Here is a 13,546-nt window from a genome sequence, read left to right as displayed (position 1 = left end):
TGCATATTTCTGTGGGACAGCAAACTGTTCTAGAGATCTTTCTCCAAGACAACATCAATCAGCACTCCTGCTTTCAACATGGTGAATCTGCCGTGAGCTCTCTTCACCATCTCCTAATTCACATTTCACCATTTTAGCCATGAAGATATTCTGGGGAAGTTTTGCCAAATGCCTTCAATTTATATATTCAATACATTTCTGTTATAGCAACCTTTCTGAAGAGAGGGCGAGAGGAAGAGAGAGAAAATGAGAGGCTGAGACTCGGCCCGGCTCAAGTAAGGGAATCAACACGAAACAGCCCACGCCATTCTCTCTGTGCAGAACTTGAGGAGCGCAGCAGTTAAGTGCCTGTATTTAACTTCGATTCTGAGACAGAATTACAGCTTAATAAACGTCTGCTAAACAAGTGGGCGATGAACAATCTGCCTGTAGTAGAACCTTTATTTAGCTCCTCCCCTCCAGGCTTTGATTTAGCCTAGGATAGACAGGGAACCCCTCGCCCCCAAAAAGAACATGCACTTTAGAGTCAGCAAAAGCTAACACTGCATCGTGGCTCCACCTCCTGCTAATTCTATGACCTTGGACGTGTGACTTGACTTCTTGGTTTGCTCCCCTAGCACCACATACTTCTGTAGGTTTTCCTGGGGTCATAACCATCTTAACAGGATGGCTAGGCAGTGCCGCCCCCGCCAGTTCATGCTACTTCTGGTCTCCACCCTCACAGAGGACGGAGGCATGTACCAACAAGAGGCTCCTGCATCCTGACAGTGACTGGCACTGCCCGGCCACTTATTTTCTTGTCTCTAGCAGATATCTTTCCTTGAACCTCACAGTTCGAGAGTGGGAGATGGGTTTGGGGCTCAGATCAGTGCCAGAGGCCTTGTTCTATTGCTATTTGCATTTTTCTCCTTCCTTTTATTAGCTCTTCCCTTCCATTAACAAAAATGTTCCTATTGAAAGCTAAGAAAAAGCTTGCCCTGTAACTAAAGAGGAGGCACAAGCAGAATGTTCTAGACCTATACATCACTCCTTTTTTGAAACTTACCCTCCTGTAGTCTGACCCTGCTACAGCTGTGGGACTAGGAAGCCCACTGCTGCCGCGCCCGCCAACCCCCCTCCCCGCCCATCCCACCGCACCTTGTGGCCGACCTCTGGACCGGATCAGGGGTCAGCACCAGCCCAGAACTCATTGCATCGCCTGGCCCATGAGACTGACTCATTCCTTCAGCTGTCTGAACTGGAAGATCCAGAGTCAAGTTAGATGATTTCAAGCTCTGGGATTGTAAAGCCTTGAAAAGTTGGGGACAGAGGCAGTACGAGGGTAACCTAAGTCACAGGTCAGTGGGTACTATGAGGGAACAGAAACGAGAGTCTTGCAGAGAAAGCTGTAGCTGACAGAGCACTGGAAAAAGCAGAGACAGAAGACCACACAACCTCAGAGAGAGACAGGGGAACAGCTGCCCCAACTCTCTGCCCCTCCTGCTCCTGGTTCGTAAGGTTCCTCTGTCACACACCAGGCACACCATTTATTCTTGAGCTTTTGTGATGTGTCTTTTTTCTGAGACAGGTTCTCACTCTATCACCCAGGCTAGAGTGCAGTGGCATGATCTCAGCTCACTGCAGCCTCTACCTCCCTGGTTCAAGTGATTCTCCCTCCTCAGCCTCCTGAGTAGCTGGGATTACAGGCATGTGCCACCACGACCGGCTAGTTTTTCTATTTTTAGTAGAGATGGGGTTTTGCCATGTTGGCCAGGCTGGTCTTGAACTCCTGACCTCAGGTGATCCACCCACCTTGGCCTCCCAAACTGCTGGGATTACAGGCCTGAGCCACCATGCCCCTTCTGCACCTGTAACCAGACAAACTTCAACCAAGACACCTTTCCATATGTGTTCTCCCCAAACTTCCTCTTTTCCCCGAGTGGCCCTGAGACTTTGCAAAACAGCCACTGGCACCTGCTGGAACCTGGGCTGAGGAGGAGAACTTTGATTCCACACATCCTTGGCCAAACGACAACACAGACACCTTGGCCCATCCCTGAATACTTTTTTTCAAGAGGGAAAAGTTTATTGCAGGTTGGGTACACTTGTAAAAGGCAAAATCTAACAATGAGAACGAACTATAGGGCCCACCAGTTTAGAAGATGAGCAGGTAAAACAAATACACGGATTATGTACAATTATTAAAAAGAGCAGGGTGGTGGACAAAAAGGAAAAACTGCCAGCAGCCTTCCAGAAGGTTCACAGAGTATATCCAGGGAGCACCTTCCCGCCCAGTCCTGGCTGCCTGGGGCGCGCCGCCTCCTGTGGTTACCTGCCCTGCTCCAGATGAAACGCAGATGAGGAAGCAGGCACCGGGGCTCAGGTGCGGAGCTTGTTCTGCTCTGCAAGTCGCTGGCTTGCGGAGAAGCAGCCGCTGGGTGCCGCGTGTGCCAAGCCTCTCATTAAAACACCCAGAGGGCAGGTTCACAGGCATTTCCTAACACACGTGTGGGAAGAGCTGGGGGAAACCCATAATGCCCAGGGAAGAAGTGGCTTCTCCTATCATCTGTACAAATGAATACCCAGCATTGTCTCCGGTGAGCCCAGCGCCCCAAGCCAAATGGCTGAGCACGCAGCATCGGGCATCTGAGCGCTTCTCAAAGCCTGCAATCCACGTCCAAAGACCAAACCGTCCTCTCAGGCGCTCACTCCTTCCATTAGAAAGCCACTCCTCTCAGCACAGGACATCCACAAAAGGACAAATGCAATTCTAAGTCTTTTGTAAAAAAAAAAAAAAAAAAAAAAAAAAAAAGAGAGAGAGAGAAAGAGAGAAAAGAAAAGAAAGGGAGTGTTCTGAGTCTATTTAAATAAGGAAAAGGCCTTGGTTCATCCAAAGTGTTTCTATAAAAATGCATCGAACGCTGGAATAAAGTTGCACATTCTCCTGGTGAAGCTGTAAAATGTCCAACAAACTGAAAATGACTGGGGATGATCTGGAACGAGTCTCTCCAAACAGCTGTTGGCAGCACGGATGCAGCCTTTGATGTCTCCAGGAACCAGAAGGTAGAGCCCAGAGCACCAGGCCAGGCTCCGGCACGCCGGGCTCCGGCACGCCGGGCTCCGGTTCCCAGGCGGCCTGCGGAGGACCCGCGAACTCAGGCGCAGGTGGTGAGGACAGGGAGGCCTGCAGCAGGGAGGCCGGCGAGGCTGAGCAGAGGGCTGGCTTCCTGGGTGGCAGCGGGCGGCTTTGCCCGTCTGCAGGAGGCTCAGTCTCGGTGGCGGCGCCAGGTTCCTGCCCGCTCACCACCCGTGGCAGCGGGAGGACAGTTGGGGGTGGGAGATTCCGGAGGGGTGGGGGCCGGGACTGCTTCCCCAGGCACAGGGGTCTCCTCCACTGAGGGAGGACCTGGAGAGATGGGCTCCATTCCAGGCCTGCCGCCGTCTGGACAGTGCTTGCTGCAGAAAATCTGCCCCTCCTTATCTAGAGCCGTGTTCTGAGGAGGAAACAGCAGAGACAACACATTACCCAGGCCCAGGCTCGGGTCCCAGCTGCCACGAGCGGAGAGCACGACAGAGCATGCACGGGCCTCAGAAACAGAAGAGGAGAAATAACGCCAAGCCTCCAACAGAAGCCTCACAGGAGAGCAGTGGTTTCGGGAACCCACCGGGGGAAGGGGCTGTCCTCGACCTCTGCTCCTACCCTGACCCAGGCTGGCAGCCCAGGGAACACTGGGTGTCTGTGTCTTCTCTCGCTTTGGGCTGTGCCTGGGTTCTCACTGCTTCAGCCCAAGCCCAGACCTTAAGCTCAAAAGAATTCTGAGACAATAAGTAAACCTTACGAGGGTGCTCGGTCTTGGACAGTTTACTTTTCCAAAGAAAGTTCTCTGTCACAAATTGAAAAGTTACCCATATGTCCTGTGAATAATTAATCCTTCTAACAACCTGAGTGGCTGTGAAGCCTATAAAAGGCCCAGGAATCAGATGGAGCCATATTATCCTTTTTTGAGATCCTCCAGGATCTCCTCACCTGTCTTCTCTTCACATGAAGCAAAGTGTCCTTATCCTGACACGTCTTGAAAGTTTTTAAATCTGCTCAGCTCTTCAAGGAACAGAGAAACAGCCACAAAGATGTGAGGCAGTCACCTGCGTTCTGAGCCTGGCTGGGGAAGGGAGCCTGGTCCTCCTTTTTCCTTCTCTATTTCCTGCTTGTCCAGGGAAGTCCATCAAGCTGCCATCTCACTGGGCCTCCCAAAAGTGAAGGAGATGGCAGTTCCCAGGCACCTTTAGCTGAAAGGGACAATTGCCAGGAGGCATTTTGTAATCTAACTACCCTGGGGAGGGAGAGGGGAACATGCACTGGAGATTCTTTCAGTACTTTAACAACAACAAAAAACGTCTGGAGAAAATAAGAATCAACAACAGGGCTTTCTAAGATGAACTTGGGTGGCTGCCTCCAGGGCACCTGAGGCTACCTGTGGAACGGCTGCTTCTCCACCAGCCCTGCCAAGTTCAAGCTGAACAGTCATCTATTTCTGGCCAGGTGCGGTGGCTCACACCCGTAATCCCAGCACTTCGGGAGGCCAGGGAGGGAAGATCACTTGAGGTCAGGAGTTTGAGACCAGTCTGGGCAACACGGAGAGACTCCATCTCCACAAAGAATTTAAAAATTAGCCGGGCATGGTGGCAGGCACCTGTTGTCCCAGCTACTTGGAGGCTGAGGCAGGAGGATGGCTGGAGCTCAGGAGTTTGAGGATACAGCGAGCTAGGATCACACCACTGCACTCTAGTCTGGGCAACAGAGCAAGACCCTGTCTCAATAAACAAAACTCCCATACCTCTACAATTTCCAAGGACAATTTCAACTACCTGGAGAAAGGGTAACGGTGGAAAACTCCACTAAAAGATGCTCCCACCTACACGGGAAGCAGAGAGCCAGCATACAGGTCTTTCCTACCACAAAAGGTCTCCTGGGTACAAGAACCAACAATCCCCCCCGTTATTTCTCCTTTTCTCTTCCTGTCAGGAGCACAGGCGTGTGTGCAGCAGAAGGCAGGCTGGCAGTGCAGTTAGTACATACCATGGCCTTGGACCTAGCCAGAGCGAAGCAATGCAGGCGGCGGGAGAGGCAGAAGGCAGGAGAGAAGCAGGGACAGAAACTAGACTTACTTTCAACAGAAGCAACACGAGTGAAACAGTTTTGTCTATCCTTAAATTAAGGCATAAACCCAAATCCTTCCCCAACTTCCCCCTGAAACAAGGCATAATCCCCCAGCGAAGAAGGCAATGCCCTTGAATCCGTCCCTTCTCAAGTCTGCACCACAGGCGCCGAGTGACGGCGGCTTCTCGGCATTTCCTTCCCACCACAAGATGGTCTCTCCTGGTCTCTGCAGCCGGGGCGAGCCCCCCCGGAGTACATGGGAGGCCGTCCTGCGTGCACCCTGCTCTGTCCTTTCTTACGCATGCTAAGGACAAGTCCAAGAAAATGGAGCTGTAATTCCACACCTCAGCCCTGCCTGAAACCAAGGCCTCGCCCATTAAATGATCTTCTCTTATCCCAAAGGCTGGCTGAGAGTACACTTGCTGATACAAACTCATCTTTGGAAACGCAGCTGGAGAAAGAACAAAAGCCTTCACAAAGGCACCCATCCTAAGCTGCCCTTTCCAAAAAGCCACTTTTCACCTAAGTGGGAAACAGCACTGGCAGAACGACGGGACTCCTCCCGTGCTCTCACCAGCTGTTGGTCTGGAAAGGCAGGCAGTGTGGCAAGCTGAGAGGTTTTAAAATGAAGTTTTCCAGGGGCGTGCTTGGCTGGCTGGAAAGGATGTGAGTAGGTACAGGAGACCCACACCAGTAAGCAGCTGAGAGCCGGACGGCGGCATGAGAAACTGAGACAAGCATGCAGGCGTGAGAGGGGCTGAGGATGGGGTGCGCTGGTCGGGCACAGCATGGTGAATACCAGGATTCTGCTTCGGGCTCTCCCACTGTCTCAGCGGGGTAAAGAAGGAAACTCTGAGGTGCCTCTCAAACTGTCAAATCAAACTGTCAAATAAAACGCAGATAACACCATCAACTTTACTTTCTTTCACCTTTATGGACCAATTCCTAGCCCATAATTTTCTCACTGAAGCCTCAGGCCCCAACTCTGGGGGTGAGAACACCAGCGTGACAGCAGATGGGAAGGTCCTATCTGTAGATGACACAGCAGTTGTCTGATGATTCAACCTCCAGTCGGTTGACACCATTTCCACTATCATTTGTATCTGCGGAAAACCAGGTTGGCCCCACAGTCTCAGTTATGAGTACCAGGGAGAGTCATTTTGAGGTTATTTTTAATATAAAAACACTTAAAACTGTTCCCGAAGACAGGACACACAGATGCACAGTGACGTGAGGAGGATGAGGACGAGGAGGACGATACAGCAGCATCGCGAGTTCCCCCACACAACCGTGCCCTGGACCGGGTCCTGCGCCAGGGGAGGACCAGCAGCAGGCCTTCCTCTCCCGCTTTTGGGGACAGCCCAAAATTCACAGGCTGGTGTTTTGGCCATCGAGAATGGATGCCACCAGAGACAAGCCTGATTGAATTTTCCTGCAGGTCCTGAATGGGATCATGACATCAGCAGTTCCCCCGAGCTAACAGCCCGCAGAGTTGTGTAGGGAACACGGGGTTAGAGGGACACCCTGCCAACATGCGCGGAGTGACTACTGAACACACGTAAACACACAACATTCACAATCGCCATCAGAACTGCAAACAAAAGAGGGTTGTTCGGTTACACAAACACCCTGTCAGAGCCCAGGGGTTTGTTTTTTGACTGTTGAACTCCTCATCAGCAAATGGGAAATGGTATTTGTAAACCACACAACATAGGTTCTGTCTGAGGGGGTCTAAGCCTCATTATCCAGGACAGAGCCTGTAGAACGGCTAATCACTCCAGAACGTCAGCTCAGAGCCAGCCAGAACGAGGCCGGGCACAGGCCTACAGCCGCTGATTCCTATCTGAGCCCCTGAGTCAAAAAGTGACCCCAGCAACGACTCCCTTCACAGTCTCTGAGCAAACTCTCCGAAGCCCCGGGCACAGGGTGGTTAAAGGTTCTTCCTCTCAGAAGACTTCATATGGTTAGTAAATTCCGATCCCAACCAGTCTCTCAAGGTTTTTCATGACGTGTTGAGTATGCCAATTTTTAATGTTTTATTTTTCTAAATTTTCCAAGAAGCTGCCTTACAACGCAGTGCACAGCGAGGCTATGTACCACTGAGCCCATCCATCAATGCTAGCTCTCGCAAGGGAATCGCTGGACACATTCTCGCGCTGTTGGCTCAATCAGGATGGTTCTTTTCAAAGTGTCTACGCTGTAATTCTTTGACAACTCGGACTTTCTCAGGCTTTCAGCAAAACACTGCTAAAATTCAAGGGAAACCACAACTCAAAAGGTCTTCCCACTGCTTTGGCACAGAGCACCCCCAAAGTCCTGCAAGCCATCAAAAGACTCAGCTTGCAAACTCAGGCTCTGTCTGGAGAGAGACGGAGAGCACGCTTTCTGGCAGGGGAGCAGCTGGGGAGCTGCAAGGACACACAGAGAGCAGCCACTTCAATGCAGCCACCCCGGGGACAGAAGAGAATGATGCCCAGTGGGTGCTGAGAACCTGGTGGATGCTCAATCCATGTAACAGAGTGCTGCATGCTCGTAGGGGGTGTGGGGTGTGGGGTGAGTGGGGGGGTGTGGGGTGTGTTGGGGTGTGGGGTGTGCTGGGGGGTGTGGGTGTGGGATGTGTGGGGGTATGTGGATGTGTTGGAGTGTGTGGCGGTTGTGGGGGTGTGTTGGGGTGTGAGGGATATGTAGTGTGTGGCGTGTGTGATGTGTGTAGGGCATGTGGGGGTTTGGGGTATGGGGGTGTGGGGAATGTGGGTGGTGGCGGGTGTGGGGGATATGGGGCGTGGGGTGTGTGTAGGGTTTGTGTGCAGTGTGGGAAATGTGGGGTGTGTGGAGTGGGGTGTGGGGGCTGTGGGGTGTGTAGAATGTGTGTAGGGTATGTGCACGGTGTAGGGGATGTGGGGTGTGTGGAGTGGGGGGTGTGGGGTATGGGGTATGTGTGGGCGGTTGAGGAGTGTGTGTGTAGCATATATGTGGGGTGTGGGGGATGTGGTGTGGAGTGGGGGGTAGGGGGTGTGGAGTGGGGGTGGGGGATGTGGGGTGTGTGGAGTGGGGGGTGGAGGATGTGGGGTGTGTGGAGTGGGGGGTGGAGGATGTAGGGTGTGTGGAGTGGGGTGTGGGGGATGTGGGGTGTGTGGAGTGGGGTGTGGGGTGTGTAGGGTGTGTGTAGGGTATGTGCACGGTGTGGGGGATGTGGGGTGTGTGGAGTGGGGGGTGGAGGATGTAGGGTGTGTGGAGTGGGGGTGGGGGATGTAGGGTGTGTGGAGTGGGGTGTGGGGGATGTGGGGTGTGTGGAGTGGGGGGTGGAGGATGTAGGGTGTGTGGAGTGGGGTGTGGGGGATGTGGGGTGTGTGGAGTGGGGTGTGGGGTGTGTAGGGTGTGTGTAGGGTATGTGCACGGTGTGGGGGATGTGGGGTGTGTGGAGTGGGGTGTGGGGTGTGTGGTGTGGGGTGTGGGGGCTGTGGGGTGTGTAGGGTGTGTGTAGGGTATGTGCACGGTGTGGGGGATGTGGGGTGTGTGGAGTGGGGTGTGGGGGATGTGGGGTGTGTGGAGTGGGGGGTGGAGGATGTAGGGTGTGTGGAGTGGGGTGTGGGGGATGTGGGGTGTGTGGAGTGGGGTGTGGGGTGTGTAGGGTGTGTGTAGGGTATGTGCACGGTGTGGGGGATGTGGGGTGTGTGGAGTGGGGTGTGGGGTGTGTGGAGTGGGGTGTGGGGTGTGGGGGCTGTGGGGTGTGTAGGGTGTGTGTAGGGTATGTGCACGGTGTGGGGGATGTGGGGTGTGTGGAGTGGGGTGTGGGGGATGTGGGGTGTGTGGAGTGGGGTGTGGGGGATGTGGGGTGTGTGGAGTGGGGGGTGGAGGATGTAGGGTGTGTGGAGTGGGGTGTGGGGGATGTGGGGTGTGTGGAGTGGGGTGTGGGGTGTGTAGGGTGTGTGTAGGGTATGTGCACGGTGTGGGGGATGTGGGGTGTGTGGAGTGGGGTGTGGGGTGTGTGGAGTGGGGTGTGGGGTGTGGGGTGTGTGGAGTGGGGTGTGGGGTGTGTGGAGTGGGGTGTGGGGTGTGGGGGCTATGGGGTGTGTAGGGTGTGTGTAGGGTATGTGCACGGTGTGGGGGATGTGGGGTGTGTGGAGTGGGGGGTGGGGGGTGTGGAGTGGGATGTGGGGGATGTGGGGTGTGGGGTGTGTGGGATGTGGGGTGTGGGGTGTGGGGGATGTGGGGTGTGGGGGATGTGGGGTGTGGGGTGTGGGGGATGTGGGGTGTGGGGGATGTGGGGTGTGGGGTGTGGGGGATGTGGGGTGTGGGGTGTGGGGGATGTGAGGTGTGGGGTGTGGGGGATGTGGGGTGTGGGGTGTGGGGGATGTGGGGTGTGTGGAGTGGGGGAGGATGTAGGGTGCGTGGAGTGGGGTGTGGGGGATGTGGGATGTGTGGGGGGGGATGGAGGATGTAGGGTGTGTGGAGTGGGGTGTGGGGGATGTGGGGTGTGGGGGGTGTGGGGGATGTGGGGTGTGTGGCATGGGGGGTGTGGCATGGAGGGTGTGGGGGATGTGGGGTGTGTGGAGTGGGGGGTGTGGGGGATAGGGTGTGTGTGGGGTGGGGTATGGGGTGTGTGTGGGGTGTGTGTAGGGTATGTGTGGGATGTGGGGTGTGTGGAGTGGGGGATGTGTGGTGTGGGGGATATGGGGTGTGGGAGGTGTTGGGGTTGGGGGGATGTGGGTTATGTGTGTTGCTTCCTTACAGCTTCTATCTGGACCCTGCATCTTCCTAGGTAAGACTCCCAGATGACCATGCACCATGAGAATATGCCACTGTTTCATTTCTAGTTGGGGAGGAAACAAGGAGGACCTTCCCAGAGGGCGAGAGGCCTGTCCCAAGTACGAGTGACAGAGCTGTGGAGATGGCCCATCCTTAGCTGTCAGGACTCAATGTGGTCACGGGGGGGGGGCCCAGATGTGAAACTCAGACACTCATCACCTCAGCAGGTCTGATTCGAAAGCCGCTCCAGCCAACTCCGGCTCTGGGAAAGGCAGCTCCACCCCTGTTCTATGCTCCTGGGAGTGCGGTGGGGGGAACCGAGGTCCCTGCCTGGGCGGCTGGTTGGCCTCCACCACTCCCAGGGAGCTGGCTTTCCAGCCCAGCGTCGCACTGGCTCAGGCCTGGACAGCTGCTGCCGGTGTGCTGCCCTCACCTCTGGTTCAGTGTTTTTTCCTTTTGATTCATTTACTCTCATGTCACTTTTCATTTTAATTTGTTGTGTTTATGTATTTAGAAAAGTTGCCTTAAGAAACATTTTGGAAGAAAGGCTGAAAAAATAAAGCCATCATTGTCACTGACATCTCATAAACTGTTAACCCTGAAAAACAAATATATATATATATTTTTTTCCTTGGTTCTGTACTTTAAAAGCCCCAAACTGTTTTTTAGAAAACACTGATTTTTTTAAAACTGAAATTTGTTTAGCTTTGGCTGTTTCTTATGCCAAGTCTCAAAGAATAATTCACATCTCTAATCATCTATTTTTGAGGCCTTGAGTAGGCAGGGAGTTAATTCCTAACACAACAAATCTCACCAGGGCTTGGGAGTCTCTCTAGATGAGAAGGCAGAGACAAGAGTAGAAGCAGCTGCCCAGAGGGCCCGGCCGGGAGCTCCGTGGCACCTGGACCCCTCAGACCAGCCCTGTTGGTCCCTGCACAAGCCCCTCCACACAGTGCCCCAAGCCGGGGAGTTGCCAGACGAGTGCCCTCCACATGCCAAGCCAATCTTCGTATGAAATAGGACCATGGAAGGCACCAACTTCCATGTGAGGGCAGCTCCCAGCTATCTAATTCAACACTTCAAGGCCGGCTCCACAGACAGGCCAGATGCTGCCACCTTCCACTCACCATGATGACGGAGACCCCGGTGGTAGTGCTGTTCTGTTTGGGGAGCGCATTATTAAAGTGCTGTTTTAGTTTACCTGTTACCTCAGCTTGCATGTTATTCTCCTGGGAGGCATCATCCTACAGGAAAGAAAAGAATCAAATACAATGCTTTTTCCATCCTCCCATTTCAGCTGTCTTTTCCTTAAGAGTCTCCCTCCCAGCCCCACCCTCCTGACCTCTTCCTAAATGGGCCCCTCTTAGCCACAGAATTAGGGAAACAATGACCTTTCAAAAATAACTATTGTTATTCAGCAGTCCCAGGCCCTCAGAAAGACCCCACACCATTCTCTTTGCCCCTCAGTACTAGAGTAGGCCCAGGAGAGGGCACAGGTCTCCCGGGACACAAAGCAGGACACCCTTCAGGCTACTGAGACCCTCGCCCAATGCACACGATTTAGTGTGATCCCTCCCATGGAAGCATCAAAGGTAATTGTTTTTCACTTTAATCAAGAATTCATTTAGTTGTTAGTCTTTATTGCTTATAATAAACAAAAAAAAAATGTGGCATCTTAGCTACTTGGTCCAAGAGCCACATCATTTAGCCCAAGAGAGCAGCGAGCAGGGTCCAGAGAGACTGCACCCTGATGGCGAGTGGGTGGGGCAGTGGAGGTGCACAGGGAGCTCCCAAACCCGAGTCAACAAAGCCCTGGGCTAACTAAACTAACTTCACTCTCCTGGAGCCTCCCAGCAATGAGGGAAATGGATGGGAGAAATGTAATTCCCACAGTCCCCATTTATTTGATTGTGTTTCCCTCCCAGAGACCACCCGAGCCTCTGGGAGAGAACTCTAGTCAATATCACATGTCTCCACCCAGCTCTGAAGGGACCATGTCTCAGCCTCCCCATCAACAGCAGGAGGTCTCCTGAAAGCACGTGCCCTGAAGGCAGAGAGATCAGAGTCTGAAACAGGCTCATCTCCAGGGCAAACCCTGGAAACTCTCAAACCCTGGAACCACAGAAGACGAGAGAGAAGAGCCTCCTAAAAGAGCACTGTGGCCAATTCCATTTTGCAGATAAGGAAACTGGGGCCAAGAAAGGGACAGTGACTTGCCCAGGTGACTCGCGGGGCAGGGTCTCAGACTGGGACCCTGGTGCCAACTGCTTTGTTGGGGAGCCATCTTCATGCTACTTGCTCAATGGGAAAGACAGATATTCTATCTACCATGGAGCTTGGATGTATAACGTTTGCACGTGTAAACATCACAGTGAGGAACCGTGCTGTTGGCCACAGAGCACAGTGATGCCCATTCCCTGGGAATGTGGGTACTTACTGACACCCAGGGGTGACTCAGGATTTGTCCCGCAGTACACCGAGCTTCAACATTTACCTGAAGCATTTGACTGATTAATTCCTACAAATAAATAAACAAGACAGACCACAGAGAAGGAGATAATTCAATATCACAAAAGAAGATAATTCCAGCATAAATATAGAAATCTGAGTTTGTAGCAAGCACTTCAGAGAAGAGCCAGCACAGCTGTTAGCTGATTCAAACTTAAACGTGATTACACCTACTCTCCTAACGCCTTATAAGCAGTGCAAAAGAAGAGACGGTCTCTCCTGAGTCCACATGAAACTAAGATGCTCTCACCTAAGAGTTCTGGTCATTGTTATTATTCCACAGTCTAAAACTGCAGTATTTCTCCTTTTGGCAATTCAGTGTGTTCTGTAGTTCATCCCTGTATCCCGATGGGGGCCCAATACATATTTCTCGAGTAAATGAAATAATGGATGTTGAGAGCTTAGAGGAGCACAAGAGGATGGAGGGAAACCGGAAAGACGGCCAGTCCAACTTTAAGAATTTTGCCAAGAACTTCAGAGACCATACCATAGGACGAACTTAAAAGAACAACCACACAATAAAAGCCAAGGAACTTTCTGCAATGCAATACCAAGAGTAGCTACAGCCCTGTGGAATGGGTGAGGACCCCACAACGTAATACAACCCACAGAAACAGGCCTGGAGGGTACCTTGGCAGAGTCCGTGATGTTATCCCAGTAGGGGGCCGGAAACTCCAGCTTCCCAGCCAAGATCTGGTCGAAGAGATCTTCCTGGAGATTGTTCTCGCTAAGCCAGTGACAAAGAAATGGAAGAAAAGTCAAAGTCACCGTAGTTTTTTTCAACAAAATGCCCACGGGAAGAGTGGGGAAAGGAGTCCAGTCTCTGGCTTTGACTTGGGCATTCCATATCTCAATTATGTATCTCAATTCCATTTGTAATGACAGAACTTTTCCTTTTAGACAATGAGCCAAAGAACATTTCCATAGGCTGAGGAATTAAAGAGACAGAGACAACAACTCAAACATTTGCTTAATGAACGCAGAGTTTCAGTTTGGGAAGATGGAAAAGTTCAGGAAAGGGACGGTGGTGATTCTTGCTGCACACAATGTGAATGTATTTAGTGGTACTGAACTGTACACTTAAAAATGGTGAGAATGATTGATTTTGTTATATATATTTACCACACACACAAACACACACTCAAGAAAATA

At 52.4% G+C, this 13,546-nt stretch overlaps 1 protein-coding gene across 9 annotated transcripts in view; it reads right to left on the bottom strand.

The window, feature by feature from the left end:
• Window positions 1-2,043: 2,043 nt before the first annotated feature.
• DCLK2 (doublecortin like kinase 2) overlaps window positions 2,044-13,546 on the bottom strand; it is a 181,310-nt gene continuing 169,807 nt past the window's right edge. For 5 of the 9 annotated variants that reach the window (XR_003729816.2, XR_013417318.1, XR_013417319.1 and 2 more), the window contains 5 exons: window positions 13,025-13,121; window positions 12,324-12,404; window positions 11,014-11,130; window positions 5,937-6,019; window positions 2,044-3,473 (listed from right to left, as the gene is read on the bottom strand). Coding sequence is in view for 4 of the 9 variants with exons in the window: in XM_015139326.3 (XP_014994812.2) it covers window positions 3,246-3,473; window positions 11,014-11,130; window positions 12,324-12,404; window positions 13,025-13,121 (523 nt within the window). In the remaining 5 variants the exon portion in view is untranslated. The remainder of the gene's footprint in view (window positions 3,474-5,936; window positions 6,020-11,013; window positions 11,131-12,323; window positions 12,405-13,024; window positions 13,122-13,546) is intronic. The other 4 variants (XM_015139326.3, XM_015139327.3, XM_015139328.3 and 1 more) reach the window with 1 other exon arrangement.

This window comes from Macaca mulatta, chromosome 5, assembly GCF_049350105.2.
Source record: "Macaca mulatta isolate MMU2019108-1 chromosome 5, T2T-MMU8v2.0, whole genome shotgun sequence".
Classification (NCBI taxonomy): domain Eukaryota; kingdom Metazoa; phylum Chordata; class Mammalia; order Primates; family Cercopithecidae; genus Macaca; species Macaca mulatta.
This window is presented reverse-complemented; position numbering and strand designations above follow the sequence as displayed.